Below are 19,817 nucleotides of genomic sequence, written 5' to 3'. Positions count from 1 at the left end.
GCTTCGGTTGAGCCTCCGGGACCCTCGTATTAAAAAGGCCTGAGCATAAATAAGTGTCACGGCTGTCTAATCAATGTTTTTGTGTAATTTCAAGGTTGCAAATAATGATCTGTGACTTTCTAAAATCAATGCCTTTCCTGTAATCTTTTATTCAAAAGTATGACATATCTCCTCTTTCATGCTGTTGTTTCGGTTGAGGCTCCGGGACCCTCGTATTAAAAAGGCCTGAGCATAAATAAGTGTGACGGCTGTGTAATCAATTTTTTTTTCTAAATTCACGGTTGAAAATAATGATCTGTGGGTTTCTAAAATCAATGCCTTTCCTGTAATCTTTTATTCAAAAGGATGACATATCTCCTCTTTCATGCTGTTGTTTCGGTTGAGGCTCCGGGACCCTCGTATTAAAGAGGCCTGAGCATAAATAAGTGTGACGGCTGTCTAATCAATGTTTTTGTCTAATTTCACGGTTGCAAATAATGATCTGTGGCTTTCTAAAATCAATGCCTTTCCTGTAATATTTTATTCAAAAGGATGACATATCTCCTCTTTCATGCTGTTGTTTCGGTTGAGGCTCCGGGACCCTCGTATTAAAAAGGCCTGAGCATAAATAAGTGTCACGGCTGTCTAATCAATGTTTTTGTCTAATTTCACGGTTGCAAATAATGATCTGTGGCTTTCTAAAATCAATGCCTTTCCTGTAATCTTTTATTCAAAAGGATGACATATCTCCTCTTTCATGCTGTTGTTTCGGTTGAGGCTCCAGGACCCTCGTATTAAAAAGGCCTGAGCATAAATAAGTGTGACGGGTGTGTAATCATTTTTTTTTTCTAAATTCACGGTTGCAAATAATGATCTGTGGGTTTCTAAAATCAATGCCTTTCCTGTAATCTTTTATTCAAAAGGATGACATATCTCCTCTTTCATGCTGTTGTTTCGGTTGAGGCTCCGGGACCCTCGTATTAAAAAGGCCTGAGCATAAATAAGTGTCACGGCTGTGTAATCAATTTTTTTTTCTAAATTCACGGTTGCAAATAATGATCTGTGGGTTTCTAAAATCAATGCCTTTACTGTAATCTTTTATTCAAAAGGATGACAGTACTACCAAAATACAGCCAATGAAGGGCCTTAGGAAGACTGAGCCAAGGTTGGATTGTAGTATTTGGTTAGGCTAATCATGATGGCCATGTAGACCACCACCACCGAGAGTCCTGGAAGTAACAGGGATGATGAGATGAAAGAGCTAAGAATAGTAGAACTTGAAACAACAGAGTTAGCCATGGGTGTTAGTGCAAAACCGCTTGGCTTTTTTTTGGCTTTGGGTGCGGCTATTCCTGCAGGCCATATAGAGCTGACAACATTCGGTGTCGTATCAGCTATTAAACTAATAAGAACAGTACTACCAAAATACAGCCAATGAAGGGCCTTAGGAAGACTGGGCCAAGGTTGGATTGTAGTATTTGGTTAGGCTAATCATGATGGCCATGTAGACCACCATAGTAATAAGAACAGTACTAGCAAAATACAGCCAATGAAGGGCCTTAGGAAGACTGAGCCAAGGTTGGATTGTAGTATTTGGTTAGGCTAATCATGATGGCCATGTAGACCACCACCACCAAGAGTCCTGGAAGTAACAGGGATGATGAGATGAAAGTGCTAAGAATAGTACTACTTGAAACAACAGAGTTAGCCATGGGTGTTAATCCAAGACCGCTTGGATTTATTTTTGTATTGGGTGCAGCTATTCCTGCAGGCCATACAGAGCTGACAACATTCGGTGTTGTATCAGCTATAAAAATAATAAGAACTGTATTATCAAAATACAGCCAATGAAGGGCCTATGAAGACTGAGCAAAGGTTGGATTGTAGTATTTTGTTTGGCTAATCATGATGGCCATGTAGACCGCCCGTAACAGGGATGAAAGTGCTAAGAATAGTACTAATTGAAACAACAGAGTTAGCCATGGGTGTTAGTCTAAGACCACTCGGCTTTTTTTTGGGTTTGGGTGCAGCTAATCATGAAGGACAGATAGACCTGCCACCATTTGGTGTTGTAACAGGTATGAAAATGCAAAGAACAGTACTACATAACACAACCTACTTACCATGGGTCCCAGAACATATGTTTGGTTGTTATATTTTGTAAGGGTAATCATGCAGGCCATATAGACCTCCACCGATAGGGTGAGTATGAGTAACAGCTATTAAAATGCGAAGGACATTACTAATTAACACAACATAGTTACCATGGGTCGCAGGCCAAGAGCAGATGTCTTATTATATTTTGTATGGGTAATCATCCAGGCCGTATAGACCTCACCAAATAGGGGGAGTTACAGAGATTAAAGTGCTAAGAATGGTAGTACTTAAAACACAACCTCGTTAAAATAGGTAGCAGACCACATGTCTTATTATTATAATTTTTCAGGGTAATCTGGCAGGCCATATAGAACTCCCACGATAGGGGGGGGGAACAGGGATTAAAGTGCTAAGAAAAGTACTAATTGACACAAGCTAGTTGGGTCCAAGAACGCATGTTTGATTATTAGAATTTATTAGGGTAATTATATATCTAACAAATATATCTATTTCTCTTCTATCGATTCTATCTAACTATCAATCTATGTATATCTATCCTATCTATCACTATCAATCTATCTTCTGTCCGGGATGTTTTGAGACAGCCACTTTGGGAATGTTAGTTGATTTAGACCCATTATGGCTTAAAAGCAGACTCTGCATCAACTATGTAATTTTCCATGGGAGTTTTGCCAGGGATCCACCTCCAGCATGCAACAGTCCAGGTGGTAGGACCCTTGAAACAACTTTTCCATCACTATTGTGGCCAGAAAGAGTCCTTGTAGGTTTTAAAGTTCGCCTGCCTATTGAATTCAATGGCGGTTCGCGCGGTTCGCGCGTTCGCGAACAATACCGGAAGTTCAAGTCCGCGGTTCGCGAACCGAAAATTTTAGGTTCGCGACATCACTACCTCTTGTGATTACTCCTGAGGTTTTTCCTGTTCCTGATGCTATTTCTGATGTGATTGCTAAGAAATGGTCTAAGCCTGCTACTTTTTTTGTTCCTTCTTCTAGGTTTAAAAGGTTGTACCCTTTGCCAGTGGCTAATTTAGAGTTTTGGGAAAAAGTCCCTAAGGTTGATGGGTCTATTTCTACTCTTGCCAAGCGTACTACTATTTCTATGGAAGATAGTACTTCTTTTAAGGATCCTTAAGATAGGAAAATTGAATCTTATCTTAGGAAAGATATTTTACATTCTGACTATATTCTCAGGCTTGCCATTTCTATGGCTGATGTTGCGGCGGCATCGACTTTTTGGTTGGATAGCTTAGCACAACAGGAAAAAGATTCTGATTTGTCTAGCATTGTTTGTTTGCTTCAATATGCTAATCATTTTCTCTGTGATGCTGATTTTGATATCATTAAGATTGATGTTAAAAAGTTATGGAATGCTGACATGGTATCTAAATCTAGGTTACTATCTCTATTATTCCAGTGTAATAATTTGTTTGGTTCTCATTTGGATTCTATTATTTCCACTATTATTGGGGGGAAGGGAGTTTTTTTTGCCCCAGGATAAAAAAATCTAGGGGCAAAACTAGAGCTTCTAATCGGTTTTCGTTCCTTTTGTCAGAATTGAGAACAGAAAACCACTCCTTCCCCTACGGACTCCAATTGGAAGCCATCTTCGAGTTGGAATTAATCCAAGCCTTTTAAGAAACCAAAGCCAGCTCCCAAAACTGCATGAAGGTGCGGCCCTCAATCCAGTTCTACTGGTGGGGGGCAGATTGAAATGATTTCAAGATGTCTGGGCAGGTTCCATTCAGAATTATTGGATTCAGAATATTGTCTCTCAAGAGTATCAAATAGGTTTCAGAATAAGACCTCCTGTGGGAAGGTCTTTTCACAGGTTTTTTTCTCTCTCACAAATCCTGTGAAACCTCAGGCTTTTCTGAAATTTGTTTCAGATCTGGAGCTTTCAGGAGTAATTTATTCAGACAAGTTCTGGATCTGAAATTTTTAAATCGCTTTGTAAGGGTCCCAACTTTCAAGATGGTGACTATAAGGACTATTCTGCCTTTTGTTCAGCAAGGTCATCATATGTCCACAATAGACCTAATGGATGCATATCTTCACATTCCGATTCATCCAGACCACTATCGGTTTCTGAGATTCTCTTTTCTAGACAAGCATTACCAATTTGTCGCTCTTCCATTTGTCCTAGCGACAACTCTAAGAATCTTTTCCAAGGTTCTAGGTGCCCTTCCATCTGTAATCAGAGAGCAGGGTATTGAGGTGTTTCCTTATTTGGACGATATCTTGGTACTGGATCAATCTTTTCATTTAGCAGAATCTCACATGAATCAACTTGTGTTGTTTCTTCAAAAACATGGTTGGAGGATCAATTTACCAAAGAGTTTCTTGATTCCTCAGGCAAGGGTCTCCTTTTTAGGTTTCCAGATAGATTCAGTGTCCATGACTCTGTCTTTAACAGACAAGTGACAAATGAAATTGGTTTCTGCCTATCGAAACCTTCAGTCTCGATAATTCCCTTCAGTGGCTATGAACATGGAAGTTTTAGGTCTCATATCTGCAGCATTGGACGCAATTCCCTTTGCTCATTTTCATATGAGACCTCTACAGCTTTGCATGCTGAATCAATGGTGCAGGGATTATACTTGGATATCATAATTGATATTCTTAAATCCCAACACTTAACTCTCTCTGACTTGGTGGTTAAACCATCACCTTATTGTTCAAGGGGCCTCCTTTGTTCGTCCTTCCTAGACTGTGATTTCAACAGATGCAAGTCTCACAGGTTGTGGAGCTGTCTGAGGGTCTCTGACAGCACAATGTGTTTGGAATCCTCAAGAGGCTAGGTTACCAATCAATATTTTCGAACTCCATGCTATTTTCAGGGCTCTTCAGGCTTGCCTTTTACTAAACAAAGAATCATTCATTTGTTTTTAGACAGACAATATCACAACTGTGGCATATGTCAATCATCAGGGTGGGATTCGCAGCCCTTTAGCAATGAAATAAGTATCTCAAATAATTTCTTGGGCAGAATTCAACTCCTTTCTAATTTCTGCAATACATATCCCAGGTGTAGACAATTGGGAAGCGGATTATCTCAGCCATCAGACTTTTCATCTGGGGGAGTGGTCTCTCCATCCAGATGTATTTTGTCAGATTGTACAGATGTGGGGTCTTCCAGAAATAGATCTGATGGCGTCCCATCTAAACAAGAAACTTGCCAGGTATCTTTCCAGGTCCAGGGATCCTCAGGCGGAGATGGTGGATGCGTTAGCAGTTCCTTTGTCTTACCAACCTGCTTACGTCTTTCTGCCTCTAGTTCTTCTTCCAAGGGTGTTCTCCAAGATCATAATGGAACAATCGCATGTGTTTCTGATAGCACCAGCATGGCCTCACAGATTTTGTTTTGCGGATCTTGTCCGGATATCAAGTTGCCAACTGTGGCCACTTCCGTTAAGACCAGCCCTTCTGTCTCAGGGGCCATTTTTACATCAGGATCTCAAATCGCTAAATTTGAAGTTATGGAAATTGAACGCTTAGTGCTTAGTCATAGAGGTTTCTATGACCCAGTGATTAATACATTACTACAGGCTTTTAAGTCTGTTTCAAGGAAGATTTATTATAGGGTTTGGAAAACCTATATTTCATGGTGTTCTTCTCATAAATTCTCTTGGCATTCTTTTAGAATTCCTAAAATTTTACAGTTTCTTCAGGATAGTTTGGATACGGTTTGTCTGCAAGTATTTTGAAGGGACAAATCTCTGCTCTTTCTGTTTTATTGCATAGAAAGATTGCTAATCTTCCTGACATTCACTGTTTTGTTCAGGCTTTGGTTCGTGTCAAGCCTGTTATTATTTCAATTTCTCCTCCTTGGAGTCTTAATTTGGGTTTAAGGATTGGTTTTCTTGGAAAGTATTGTTCCTTTTGGCTATCTCTTCAGCTAGAAGAGTTTCTGAGTTATCTGCTCTCTCTTGTGAGTCTCCTTTTCTGATTTTCCATCAGGATAAGGCTGTTTTGCAGACTCCATTTAAATTTCTTCCTAAGGTTGTGAATTCTAACAACATTAGTAGGGAAATTGTTGTTCCTTCCTTGTGTCCTAATCCTAAAAATACTCTTGAAAGATCTTTACATTCTTTGGAATATTATGTTGAAGCTACTAAAGGTTTCAGGAAGACTTCTAGTCTATTTGTTGTTTTTTCTGGTCCTAGGAAAGGTCAGAAAGCCTCTGCCATTTCTTTGGCATCTTGGTTAAAGCTTTTGATTCACCGCCTCAGAGAATTACTCCTTTCTCCAGCTTTCTCCGCCTCAGAGAATTACAGCTCATTCTACTAGGTCAGTCGCCACTTCTTGGGCTTTTAAGAATGAAGATTCGGTTGATCAGATTTGCAAAGTAGCAACTTGGTCTTCTTTACATACATTTACTACATTTTACCATTTTGATGTATTTGCTTCTTCTGAAGCAGTCTTTGGTAAAAAAATTCTTCAAGCAGCTGTCTCAGTTTGATTTTTCTGCTTCTGATTTAAGTTCTTTTCTTGAAATTTATGTGAAATTTATGAGAATAACTTATTTTTTTGTGTGGCTTTAATTTTTTTCAGCAGAAATAGCTGTTTTTATTTAATCCATCCCTCTCTAGTGACTCTTCTGTGGTCTTCCACATCTTGGGTATTTCTATCCCATACGTCACTAGCTCATGAACTCTTGCCAATTACATGAAAGAAAACATAATTTATGTAAGAACTTACCTGATAAATTCATTTCTTTCATATTGGCAAGAGTCCACGAGGCCCACCCTTTTTATGGTGGTTATGATTTTTTGTATAAAAGCACAATTATATTTGCAGTTCCTCTTTTTGTATGCTTTTTTCTCCTTATTTTATCACCTCACTACTTGGCTATTCATTAAACTGAATTGTGGGTGTGGTGAGGGGTGTATTTATAGGCATTTTGAGGTTTGGGAAACTTTGCCCCTCCTGGTAGGATTGTATATCCCATACGTCACTAGCTCATGGACTCTTGCCAATATGAAAGAAATTAATTTATACGGTAAGTTCTTACATAAATTATGTTTTTTTGAGGACGTTTGAAAAGGACATCTACATATGCAAGAGTTATGACTAATTAATTCAGTAGTGATAGTGGCTGACTACTATACTTAAATGCAGATTTTGTTTTACGTAACTTTTAATATTAATTAATCACATTTGTATATTAACAATTTTATATATTATTTTTTTTACATAAACATTTTTAAAAAAAACTCATACTTATTTTCAACCATCAATACATTTTTAAATAAGTACACATTTCATAATTTAAAGTATTATTAAAGCAACATTTTACAACTTTTCTTAAAACAAAGAAAAAAAGAAAACATATGCCTAATTAACAGTACAGAACTAATGAACTGAGCATGCAAAAAAAAAAGCCATGAAAACACCCAACATGTGCTTTTGAAACAGAAAATCAATATGTCAAGGGTGTTACATTTAAAAAGTCTGGAAAAATGTTTTCTGATGGACTAAAGTCTGTTGTTAAAGTATGGGGATTTTTACTGTGCCAACAATGGCATTTGAAAAGCTTTCATCATGGCATTTTCCAGTGGAGTCATTTGGCTTCAAAGTTGAAAATCACAGGGATCCTGATTGATTGGAATAGATCCTTAAATGGACAGTCTACACCAGAATATTTATTGTTTTTAAAAGATAATCACTTTATTGCCCATTCCCTAATTTTGCATTACCAACACAGTTATATTAATATACTTTTTACCTCTGTGATTATCTTGTATCTAAGTCTCTGCAAACTGCCCCCTTATTTCAGTTAGTTCTTTTGACAGACTTGCTTTTTAGCCAATCAGTTCTGGCTCATAGGAACTCCAGATGCGTGAGCACAGTGTTATCTATATGAAACACATGAACTAACACTCTCTAGTGGTGACATTTTTTCAAAATGCCCTAAGATGAGAGGCAGCCTTCAAGGGCTTAGAAATTAGCATATGAACCACGTAGGTTTAGCTTTCAAGTAAGAATACCAAAAGAACAAAGCAAAACTGGTGATAGATGTAAATTTAAAAATTGTTTAAAATTACATGCCCTATCTGAATAATGAAAGTTTGTTTTGTACTAGACTGTCCCTTTAATCTACCTATTTATCAAGTCTTCACCTAGTTGAATTCCTGAGAGGAACATGCTCTTGAGTAGACCTTCATCTGCATGCTATAAAACATTGTGTGTATGATTGAGTCAAGTTGAATGGGAAAACCAGCAAACATTTGATAACTTTGAAAGCATGACTCAGTTAAATGTTCCTCCACGTAAACAGAAAATATTTAACTTCTTAAGTAAAAACACAGAGGAAGCTATGTGAACCAGAAGTAAATATCTATATGTCCTTTGTGACACTTTTTTCTACCTTTATAATTCGCATCACGTTTTAATTATTGGGTGCTTCAAACACATCAAGGGAACTCCCCTGTCCCTCTAACTTTCTGAAACTGACAGGCTTTTCTCACAAAGAAATATACATAATGCAATGCAATCTGGAAAAGAAGCATAGAAATGTACAATCCCAATTTGTTCAAGTTACACAAACATTCAAAGCACACTCAGATTTTGTAAAATCATTATACTACATATGCTGGCATATACATAATTTAAATGCATTAAAACACAATATAGAAAGTGCAAAGATTAAATGTATTACAACTTTTGGGACAAAATTTAAGTCTAAAATAATATAAAATACAAAGCACAAGATGTAAATGTAACAAAACTCTCATGACATGCAGTGCTATATTGTACTGTGCTAATCTCTCCTTCACATCCAGAAATGCAGGGACCCCCCCCCATTGGAGAGATATAGAAAAATGTGCCTTTCTAGAATCCTGTGAGTGATCTCATAGTGCTGGAGAACTGAGCAATTTAATTTGTAAGGCTAAAATAAGTGTTTCTAAAAATTTTAGGACTCATCCATACTGAGGAAACTCTATAGAGTGTTTTTTTACCACAGTAAAAAATGGAGCATTTCATGTTTCGGTTTTGTTTTTTGTTTTTGGCTGATTTCTTCCGACCAAAGGCATCATCATTAAGACTATTCAAATTTTATGCGATGGTCATTGGTCTAAACCAGACCTTAAATGGATGGTAAATCTTAGAGTTTGTGAAACACTTGGATTTTCCATTTGAACAAATTAAAGGGACTTTCAGTTATGAAGTATAAAATACTTCACGCTGAAAGTTCCTTTATTTGTTTGAAGCATTCACTGCGCTAAGCGCCTCAGGCAGTCCATGGCAGAATGCTATTTTGCTGAGAGGTGACGTTTCCACCTCTTAGCCAATAACCGTGCGGGCTATCCGGCTTGGTGCCAGTTGGCTGAAAGTCCCCTTTATTTGTTCCAATGGTAAATCCTAGCGTTTCACAAACGCTAGGATTTACCATCTCTTTAATGACCCCTAACAGGCCAGATTTAAATATTTCACTAACCTGACCATAGCTGAGTCAGTTAATATAATTCAATCAATAATCAGCCTTGATCAGGGAGTTACTTACAGTATTTTAGGGGAATTTGAGGACTGTAGCTGAGAATCACTATTCTAAAATAATTATCTTTTAAATAGGTGACACCTCAATTTTCAAAATTTAAAAACCCAACCTTTTTGTTTTCATATACTTCATTTGGTGCTTCATTAGGTTTTAATAACTTCCATGTTAATTTTTACTACATTTAACTAAATTTTAATTTACTTAGCAGCAATTCACATACATCTTGATTTGTAATACAGCAGCTGATTAGCAAAATGCTAATGAAAAATGGTAGCTTAGATATATTTACTAGAATTGAATATTAATTATTAACATATTTCTATTTTTATTTTCCAGTGATTTGCCCACCAGGCTTTTGGGAATGTAGCAATGCAAAGTGTTACAGACCTGAACAAAGATGTGATTTTGTGGACGACTGTGGGGATAATAGTGATGAAAATGAATGTGGCACATCATGCAGTTTTGAACAAGGGCTATGTGGATGGCAAAATTCATTAGCAGACAATTTTGATTGGATTTTAGGGGGGCATTCATCTCAGTCCTTAAAACCTCCCAAAGACCACACTTATGGAACCAAAAACGGTATATACTTATCTTGTTCAAATAATATAAATATATTCTGCAATGCAACTAATGATAAGTAGTCTCTGCTGTACAGGAAAGGTAGTGAAAAATGACAGCGCATAGCCAAATTCAAGGTAATTTAATTATAAAAGTAAAGCACATACATAAAATTGTACTTACTTATAGTCAAATATAACAAGGCATTTAAAAAAGTCTGCTTCTCATCTGGGAAGCAGCACCCGCCAGTGCCCATTAGACTGAGAGTGAAGTCTATCGTCCTCCGCACGACATTCAAATCTAATGCATGTTTAGGTCTAACAGTTAACTTTAAACGTTTTCTATGAGCAGTTATCTTTCAGCTACTATTTTTACTTTTCTTAGGAATAATCATTGGCAGCAATAACACACATATACACCTCCCACTGGTACCACTGATTGCCATGATTTTATGCCTGGTCATATTTGACTTTTAGTACCTGCAATTTTGTGTGTGTGCTTTACTTTTATACTAAATCTACCTTGAAGGTTGGTATGCACTGGTGTTTTTAACTATTTGCATTAGATTTTATGGAGTTTGTATATTGAGGGCCTACATGCAAATATACAGCAGCAACCTTCAAGGATTTCAATGGATTGGAACTATATTTATTTTACCATACGTACAGAGACTTTTCTTATTTATATTATATTCCATTTCTTTTTAATTCACTATTTACTTAGTGAACTTTTTCTTTTTTTTAATTGCTGTGAACAAAGGTAATAAATCTTTTTAATAGGTAGTCTCTAAAATGCAGAAAACCTTCTAGCCCATGTGCCGTATGGTGGCGTACTGCATTGTTGTGGCAACAACATTTTTTGCTGCCACCTTAGGCTTATGTGCCAAACTCTGTTACCCCTAGTTTATGCCATGAATCAATAAAAAAGCACCTATGTGATGCAAATTTCAAGATCAGTTTGAAAATTCTGTGCTTTATCTAAAGACCCTAAAAACTTTAGATATCGTTATGAGATTTAGTCTTTTTTTAATGCTGACCTTTAGTTTAGCTCTGCCTTTCAATCTCATGGCCACCGTCTCTGACTTGCATATACAAACATTTCTAATAATGAACCTGTCCTATGGAACTCTCTGTATTGCTAAGACTGCCCTCCTTCCTTAGCTGTAACACATTTACTCTTAATATACATACTTTTGAGTGATATCATATATGTTAGTCTGTGAATGGCAATCTGTCCTGCAATCTGACTGATTTACATCACATAATCTTCTCATCTTTAGTCCAGTCACCACTTATTTGGAAGCAAAGCATTGATATCTCTTTATATGTGTGTATTATCATGTTTTGTATTGATATTATTGTTTTATCTAAGGTACACCATGGGCCCAATGATCTAAAGCTCTCTGGGCTGGTGAGATTTTAAAAGGATGCTCGCCAGTACTTTTATTTCCCCGGTGGGACTAACTAAAGCCACATTTTACCCTGAAAACAGGGTGTCTCACTAAGGGGCGTATACTGCATTTTCATAGGAAAAATGTGCAATAAAATTAGTTTTTTAAACATCATACACAATAATTGAACCATTAACACAAAAGTAAGCAGGGGAAATTTGTATGGTTAAGGTGCATCAAAAATCATAACAAAATAGTTCACCAAAAATCGTATTTTATCAAAAATGTAAAATATGTATGTAAATTACACAGGAATAAATCATATTAATTATGCATAGTATAAATTGTAATTTTAGTGCACTGGATGAAAAACAAAGCAAGACATTTGTTCGTAAGTGTACAAAATACAAAGTGTAATTGTTGTTTTTTCTTAAATTAATTAAACATGGGAGTTCCATGGGTGTATATGAAATTGTCTCTCTAATACCACCATAATTCTGTAAAGATTTTCACACTGCAGATCTCACAGTTTTTTCCTGCCTACTTAAAGGTGGCAAGCTTTTCTTCAAACACTCAGAATACTTATAACCCTAACATTCAAACACATGCCTACAGAAATATAGGCGACAATAAGATTCTAAACGTGAAAAGCAGCATAATGTTATTTATATTGGCTGCAGGATGTAATTTTGGAAATGTGCCCCCGGCTCACTGATAACTTCTCTCCCCGGTGCGGTGTCATTTCCGAGCGAGCACCATTATTTTCAATAGGAGACATCTCACCACTTGTAGGGCCTGACCCTTTTTTACGATAATTCTACCAGGGCAGCCCCTGTGAGGGTCAGCGAGAAAAAACACATCTGAAATTGTGAGGTTTAGATAATCGGCCCCATGTCCCTTTTAGCCAGAGTGCAGAATAGTCTCAGGATTCAGTTGGCCATGCCAAAAGTAGTTTAAAATGTGTAGCTGTTGCTTTTACGTATACATAGATAGAACACAATTTATTAATCTGTCCATTTCACAGTTTCCAAAGATATGAAAGAATAGTTCTTATAGAATCCCAATGATATGAAAATCCAATAAATTGTTTAATTCTGTAAAGGAAGAAGAGTACACTGTGGTGCAACAAAGTATACTAACGTTAAATGTAGAATGCACGGCATAAAATATACTATTAAAAAAAGCAATTATTCAATAATTAATAATTCACAGGATATTTCCACCGATCTCCAGAAATAATAATTATAGTCTGTTAATAAAAAAATAATTATTTTATTGTCTCAATTTCATATAGATTTCTTTGTCTTAGGTCATTTTTTGTATCTTGAGACTTCTGCAGATGGTTTAAGAGGTGAAAAAGCTCATGTGAAAAGCTCAAAATGGAAAGAGTCGAGCATGGATTGCACATTAAACTTCTGGTACTACATGTCTTCCAAAGCAACAGGGCAAATACGAGTGCTTATTAAAGTAAGAATATATTTATTACATTATTATGTGTAAGATCACATAACTTATTTCATCATTAAGTAGAGATACAGGGACCGATTTTTTTTAAAGTCTGGCGGACATGATACGCTGTAGTCTGGCGGACATAATAGTTGAATACCGACAGCATACGCTGTCGGCATTTAACATTGCACAAGCAGTTCTAGTGAACTGCTTGTGCAATGCCGCCCCCTGCAGATTCGCGGCCAATCAGGCTAGCAGGTTGTGTCAATCAACCCGATCGCATAGGATCGGGCGGATAGATGTTTGCAGCCTCAGAGGCAGTGGACCAGTTAAGGAGCAGCAGTCTTAAGACCGCTGCTTGATAACTGCTGTTTCCTGGAGAACCTGAGGGCTCGCACAGAAACAGGAGCATCAGGGGCCATTTGGCCCTTAATAAATCGGTCCCACATACTTCAAAAAGAATCCATCTATTAATCTTTGTCTGTCCAGTGAGAAAACCTTCGGGTAAGGCCAGGGTTTAAGTTCATCAACAGAGGACAAAGACAAAAATAATATTGGTGAACAGTCTGGTGCAGGAATTGATAGGGAAATGGTATAGATAAATGTCCAGATTAAGAGTGGAGGGCAAGCGATAAGGGGTTTATCATGAGTATTTGCACTCGTCAGGCTTATCACGTGTATTACGCATTGAAAGTAAACGTGATCGCTTGAGCGCAATCACCATTTATGCTTGAATGATTACAAAGACTTCAGAGCTCTGGTTAACTATTTTGCAAATCTAAAAAGTGTCACACAACACATCAAAAATACATTACAAAGTACAAAGTCTAAATATGTGTGTTTATATATATATGTGTGTGTTTTTATGTATGTATATGTGTATATATTTATTTACAGACATATATACACATATAAACACATAAATACATATGTACACAGATATACACGTGCATTGGAACCCTTTGCAGTTTAGTAGATGAAAACAGTACAAATCATATTTATTCAATGTTCAAATGTAATAAAGGTTTAATTTACATATGTATCATTTCAATGTTCTGCACATAGCAATATATATGTTTTATGTATTTATAAATAGATATTCTTATATATATCTGTATATATCTATACCTATATATAATAATGTTTATGTATATATATATATATATATATATATATATGTATGTATATATATGTATATATATATATATATATGTGTGTGTGTGTGTGTGTATGTATATATATATATATATATATATATATATACTGTATGTATATATATTGTACAAAAACACCAGATATATGTAGAATTATGTATTTATGAATAAATAGAACATATTCTGTTTTGTGAAGAACATTGAAATGTGAAATATTCATATTTTCATGTTGGGTTAGTGCACATTGGAATATGCAATTGGGTTTGTGTAAATGTGGGGTGTTAATTTTTTTTCCACTTTTTTTTCTCCATTGACGTTTATGGGGGGAATATGTGAACGTGGCTGCAAAATTGTAAGTTCTGTTTTTTTTGCGCTCGTCAGGTTAGCGCATCAATGAAAACAGTTTACTTTCAACTCAAAATGCTTACTTCTAGCGCAATTAATGCTCGAGTGGAAGCGTTAATTAGTTCTCCACTTGTAATCGGGCCCTAAATAAATCATTGCTTGAATGATGTATTCAGAGCAAAGATAAGCCTGAGAATTTGTACACATATTTTTAAAAATTATATTGAGAAAATAAGGGTAAAGTTAATGTCCATAAAGCAGTGTGCGCCAACATATTGTAACTTATGTTACCTTTTCTGCTGAGACCAATTAGGAATAGTTATAAATGGCTTACTACAGTGTGCAACCAATGACTGAGTGGAATATAGCTGTGTCTGCACTTCCATGTTTATCATGAATTGGAAAGCCTACAATATTCAGAAATAAATTACAGGAAAGAGAACAAAACAAATAATTAAAGTATATTGCAAAGTTGTTTAATAACATGTAATTCAACTATTTATATTAATATCTTGAGGTGTTTAATGCCCCTTTAATGAATATTGGTGTTACCATAAGAAAAGATGTAAGGTCTGATGAACACGTCTCATTTCCCATTGGAAGACAGACAGACAGACAGATAGATAGATAGATAGATAGATAGATATATAGACAGACAGGTGAACAGAGGGATAGATAGATAAATAGTAGAGTAAGGCTCTATCAATTACTACTATCATTTTTAGAGAGAATAAAGGGTAAAGGGGTATTTTAGCGTCTCAAATTCCAGTGCACGCACGTCCCACATTCCAGCGCCGGCAGTTGGAAGGTACCACATGGGGAGGGAAGGAGAAGGGATATTGGAACAGAACGATCTGTGTGAGGGGGGGCATGGATAGGTTCCCAGTGGTGGTTGCGGTGCCTGGGAACGATATTGGAACAGAGAGCTCTGTTCCAATAACTGCCCCAGGCTCTGCAACCGTCACTGGGAACCTATCCATGCCCCCCTCTCACGTTAGTAATTCCCAGGTTACCTTTTATGAAGTAATTCCCAGGTTACTTTTTGTGAAGTAATTCCCAGGTTACTTTTTGTGAAGTAATTCCCAGGTTACTTTTCTTAAGTAATATCCAGTAAAGTGTATGTTTCTGAAGTAAATCAATTGCAATGGCAGGTAGACCAAAAGGTCAAACACAAATAGTTGATGTAGGACAGGTACTAAGTGAGCAGCAGATAGCAGATGAAACATGGAATTTGAGCAGACTGTTACCTGAAATTGACACAAATGAGCATTGCATGCAAAGGTTGGCGAAACTTAGAGTCCTTATGAATACTTGTATTTGAAATGTTTGTCAGAGACCATCATCGTTGGTTATGTATGCAAATGGATTAGATTACAGTAGATGGTCTTGCAGGGGCTGCAACTACCGTAAGTTGGTCCGAGCTGGCTCTTTCTTTGACAAGAGCCATCTGAAAATGCAGCAAATTATAATAATGGTATACTGCTGGAGTTATGATATGCCACAGAATCTTATACAACATGGAGTGTTGAATAAAAAAACACAACAAACAGAAGAAAGAATCCCAGACCGGCTCCTCCTAAAACTTTTATTCATCCGTATAAAAGGTAGATAACAGCACAAATATAACATGTACTCACAGATGCACCTTCAGGTATAGTAGTATAAGACTGAGTATGAGGCAAGGTACCCCCTCACATCTGACGCGTTTCGGTGGTGCCCGGAATCATAGATGAGTGAATAAAAAAACAGTCACAGATTGGTGTAACTTTTTCTGTGAGGAATGTGAGGCATACCTAGAAAGAAATTCAGGGGAAATAGGTGGAATTGATGAAGAAGGTGAACCAATTGTGGTAGAAATTGATGAGTCAAAATATTTTCACCCCAAATATCACAGAGGTCAGTGGTGTGACAGCCATTGGGTGTTTGGGGGAATAGAGAGAGAATCAGGAAAATGTTTCCTGGTCGAGGTTAAAGACTGCGCAGCTGCAATATTACAGGCTGCCATCCTTACACATATATTGCCAGGATCTCACATTGCATCAGACGGTTGGACATCTTATGCAAACATTGACCATATAGGCAATGGGGTTTACACTCATTCAGTAGTCATTCATGATGCTCACTTTGTGGATCAAGATGACAGAGATGTTCACACTCAGAATATTGAGAATATGTGGATGCAAGCCAAAAAAAAGCTTAAAAGACAATTTGGAACAAGCAGAGCCTTGTTCCCATCATATCTTCTTGAATTTGTGTTCAGAAATTCCATACGCAATTCAAATGTCTTTATTATTATTTTAAAATTACAAGTTTCAATAAAATCTAACATGCTGAAATAAAATATAACATGGTTAAATAATTTGGGACGCTAACATACCCCTTTACCAATGAAAGAGATATTAATTAATTCTTGAGTGCATTGTGGCATTTAATTTCAATGAAGCTGATTATTGAAGACAAAATTTGTAAATAGCAACAATTCATTATATCATGATCCCGCTGTTAAGAAAATAAACTTATGAGTAGGCTTCAAGTTGTCTTCTATGAATCTGAAAGAATAGCAGATTTTTGCAAAAAAATCTAAAACATTTATTTTAAAGGTAGGAGAACACCCAATATTGAGAAAAAATATTTTTAGAATATGTTTCTCTTGTTAAGTGTATCCAGTCCACGGATCATCCATTACTTATGGGATATTAACTCCTCCCCAACAGGAAGTGCAAGAGGATTCACCCAGCAGAGCTGCTATATAGCTCCTCCCCTAACTGCCATTACCAGTCATTCTCTTGCACCCAACGAATAGATAGGATGTGTGAGAGGACTGTGGTGATTATACTTAGTTTCATACCTTCAATCAAAAGTTTGTTATTTTATAATAGCACCGGAGTGTGTTATTCCTTCTCTGGTAGAATTTGAAGAAGAATCTACCTGAGTTTTTCTATGATTTTAGCCGGAGTAGTTAAGATCATATTGCTGTTTCTCGGCCATCTGAGGAGAGGTAAACTTCAGATCAGGGGACAGCGGGCAGATTAATCTGCAAAGAGGTATGTAGCAGCTTATTATTTTCTGACAATGGAATTGATGAGAAAATTCTGCCATACCGATATAATGTAAACTCAGCCTTAAATGCAGTAGCAGCAACTGGTATCAGGCTGTCATGTATGTATATTTTACACTTCAGTATTCTGGGGAATGGCACTTCACTGGAATTATACTGTATGCATAAAACTTTAGCCTAATTTGCAGGGACTAGCAACAGGTTTTTTAAGAACACTCAATTTATTAATGTTAAACGTTTTTTGCTGGCATGTAAATTCGTTTAATTTTCTGAGGTACTGGGTGAAAAAATGTTTTGGGCACTATTTTTTTCCACTTGGCAGTCGTTTTATTTAATTTATGACAGTTTACTGATCTTTCTCACTGTTATGTGTGAGGGGGAGGGGCCTTTTTTGGTGCCTTTTCTACGCATCAAAAAATTCAGTCAGAAGTTTATTGTCTTCCCTGCATGATCCGGTTCATCTCTACAGAACTCAGGGGTCTTCAAAACTTGTTTTGAGGGAGGTAATCACTCACAGCAGAGCTGTGAGATTGTAGTTGACTGTGATAAAAAAACGTTTATTTCTGTATTTTTTTTTTTTCTGCTATCAGGGTTAGTTATCCTTTGCTAATGGGAGCAATCCTTTGCTAAAATTGTGTTTTTTACAAAGATTTGATGCTATAACTTTTCAGTTTATTAATTTTCAACTGTCATAACTTTTTCTGTGCTTCTTATAGGCACAGTACGTTTTCATATTATAGTAAATTACTTGAAAAGTATTTCCAAGTTGCTAGTTTATTTGCTAGTGTGTTAAACATGTCTGATTCAGAGGAAGATATCTGTGCTATATGTGCTAAAGCCAAAGTGGAGCCCAATAGAAATTTATGTACTAACTGTATTGATGCTACTTTAAATAAAAGTCAATCTGTACAAATTGAACATATTTCACCAAACAACGAGGGGAGAGTTATGCCGACTAACTCGCCTCACGTGTCAGTACCTGCATCTCCCGCTCGGGAGGTGCGTGATATTGTAGCGCCGAGTACATCTGGGCGGCCATTACAAATCACATTACAGGATATGGCTACTGTTATGACTGAAGTTTTGGCTAAATTACCAGAACTAAGAGGTAAGCGTGATCACTCTGGGGTGAGAACAGAGTGCGCTGATAATATTAGGGCCATGTCAGACACTGCGTCACAATTTGCAGAACATGAGGACGGAGAGCTTCATTCTGCGGGTGACGGTTCTGATCCAAACAAACTGGATTCAGATATTTCAAATTTTAAATTTAAGCTGGAAAACCTCCGTGTATTACTAGGGGAGGTGTTAGCGGCTCTGAATGATTGTAACACAGTTGCAATACCAGAGAAAATGTGTAGGTTGGATAAATATTTTGCGGTACCGGCGAGTACTGACGTTTTTCCTATACCTAAGAGACTTACTGAAATTGTTACTAAGGAGTGGGATAGACCCGGTGTGCCGTTCTCACCCCCTCCGATATTTAGAAAGATGTTTCCAATAGACGCCACCACACGGGACTTATGGCAAACGGTCCCTAAGGTGGAGGGAGCAGTTTCTACTTTAGCTAAGCGTACCACTATCCCGGTGGAGGATAGCTGTGCCTTTTCAGATCCAATGGATAAAAAGTTAGAGGGTTACCTTAAGAAAATGTTTGTTCAACAAGGTTTTATATTGCAACCTCTTGCATGCATTGCGCCTGTCACGGCTGCAGCAGCATTTTGGTTTGAGTCTCTGGAAGAGACACTTGAATCAGCTCCATTAGATGAGATTACACACAAGCTTAAAGCCCTTAAGTTAGCTAACTCATTTATTTCAGATGCCGTAGTACATTTAACTAAACTTACGGCTAAGAATTCCGGATTCGCCATTCAGGCACGCAGAGCACTGTGGCTAAAATCCTGGTCAGCTGACGTTACTTCTAAATCTAAATTGCTTAATATACCTTTCAAAGGGCAGACCTTATTCGGGCCCGGGTTGAAAGAAATTATCGCTGACATTACAGGAGGTAAAGGCCATGCCCTGCCTCAAGACAGAGCCAAACCTAAGGCTAGACAGTCTAATTTTCGTTCCTTTCGTAATTTCAAAGCAGGAGCAGCATCAACTTCCTCTGCACCAAAACAGGAAGGAGCTGTTGCTCGCTACAGACAAGGCTGGAGACCTAACCAGTCCTGGAACAAGGGCAAGCAGGCCAGGAAACCTGCTGCTGCCCCTAAGACAGCATGAATCGAGGGCCCCCGATCCGGGAACGGATCTAGTTGGGGGC

At 37.2% G+C, this 19,817-nt stretch overlaps 1 protein-coding gene across 1 annotated transcript in view; it reads left to right on the top strand.

The window, feature by feature from the left end:
- MALRD1 (MAM and LDL receptor class A domain containing 1) overlaps positions 1–19,817 on the top strand; it is a 998,487-nt gene that overhangs the window by 391,685 nt on the left and 586,985 nt on the right. The window contains exons 19-20 of the mRNA XM_053715701.1: positions 9,931–10,176; positions 12,855–13,012. Of these exons, the coding sequence (XP_053571676.1) occupies positions 9,931–10,176; positions 12,855–13,012 (404 nt within the window). The remainder of the gene's footprint in view (positions 1–9,930; positions 10,177–12,854; positions 13,013–19,817) is intronic.

This window comes from Bombina bombina, chromosome 5 (assembly GCF_027579735.1).
Source record: "Bombina bombina isolate aBomBom1 chromosome 5, aBomBom1.pri, whole genome shotgun sequence".
NCBI classification, from domain to species: domain Eukaryota; kingdom Metazoa; phylum Chordata; class Amphibia; order Anura; family Bombinatoridae; genus Bombina; species Bombina bombina.
This window is presented reverse-complemented; position numbering and strand designations above follow the sequence as displayed.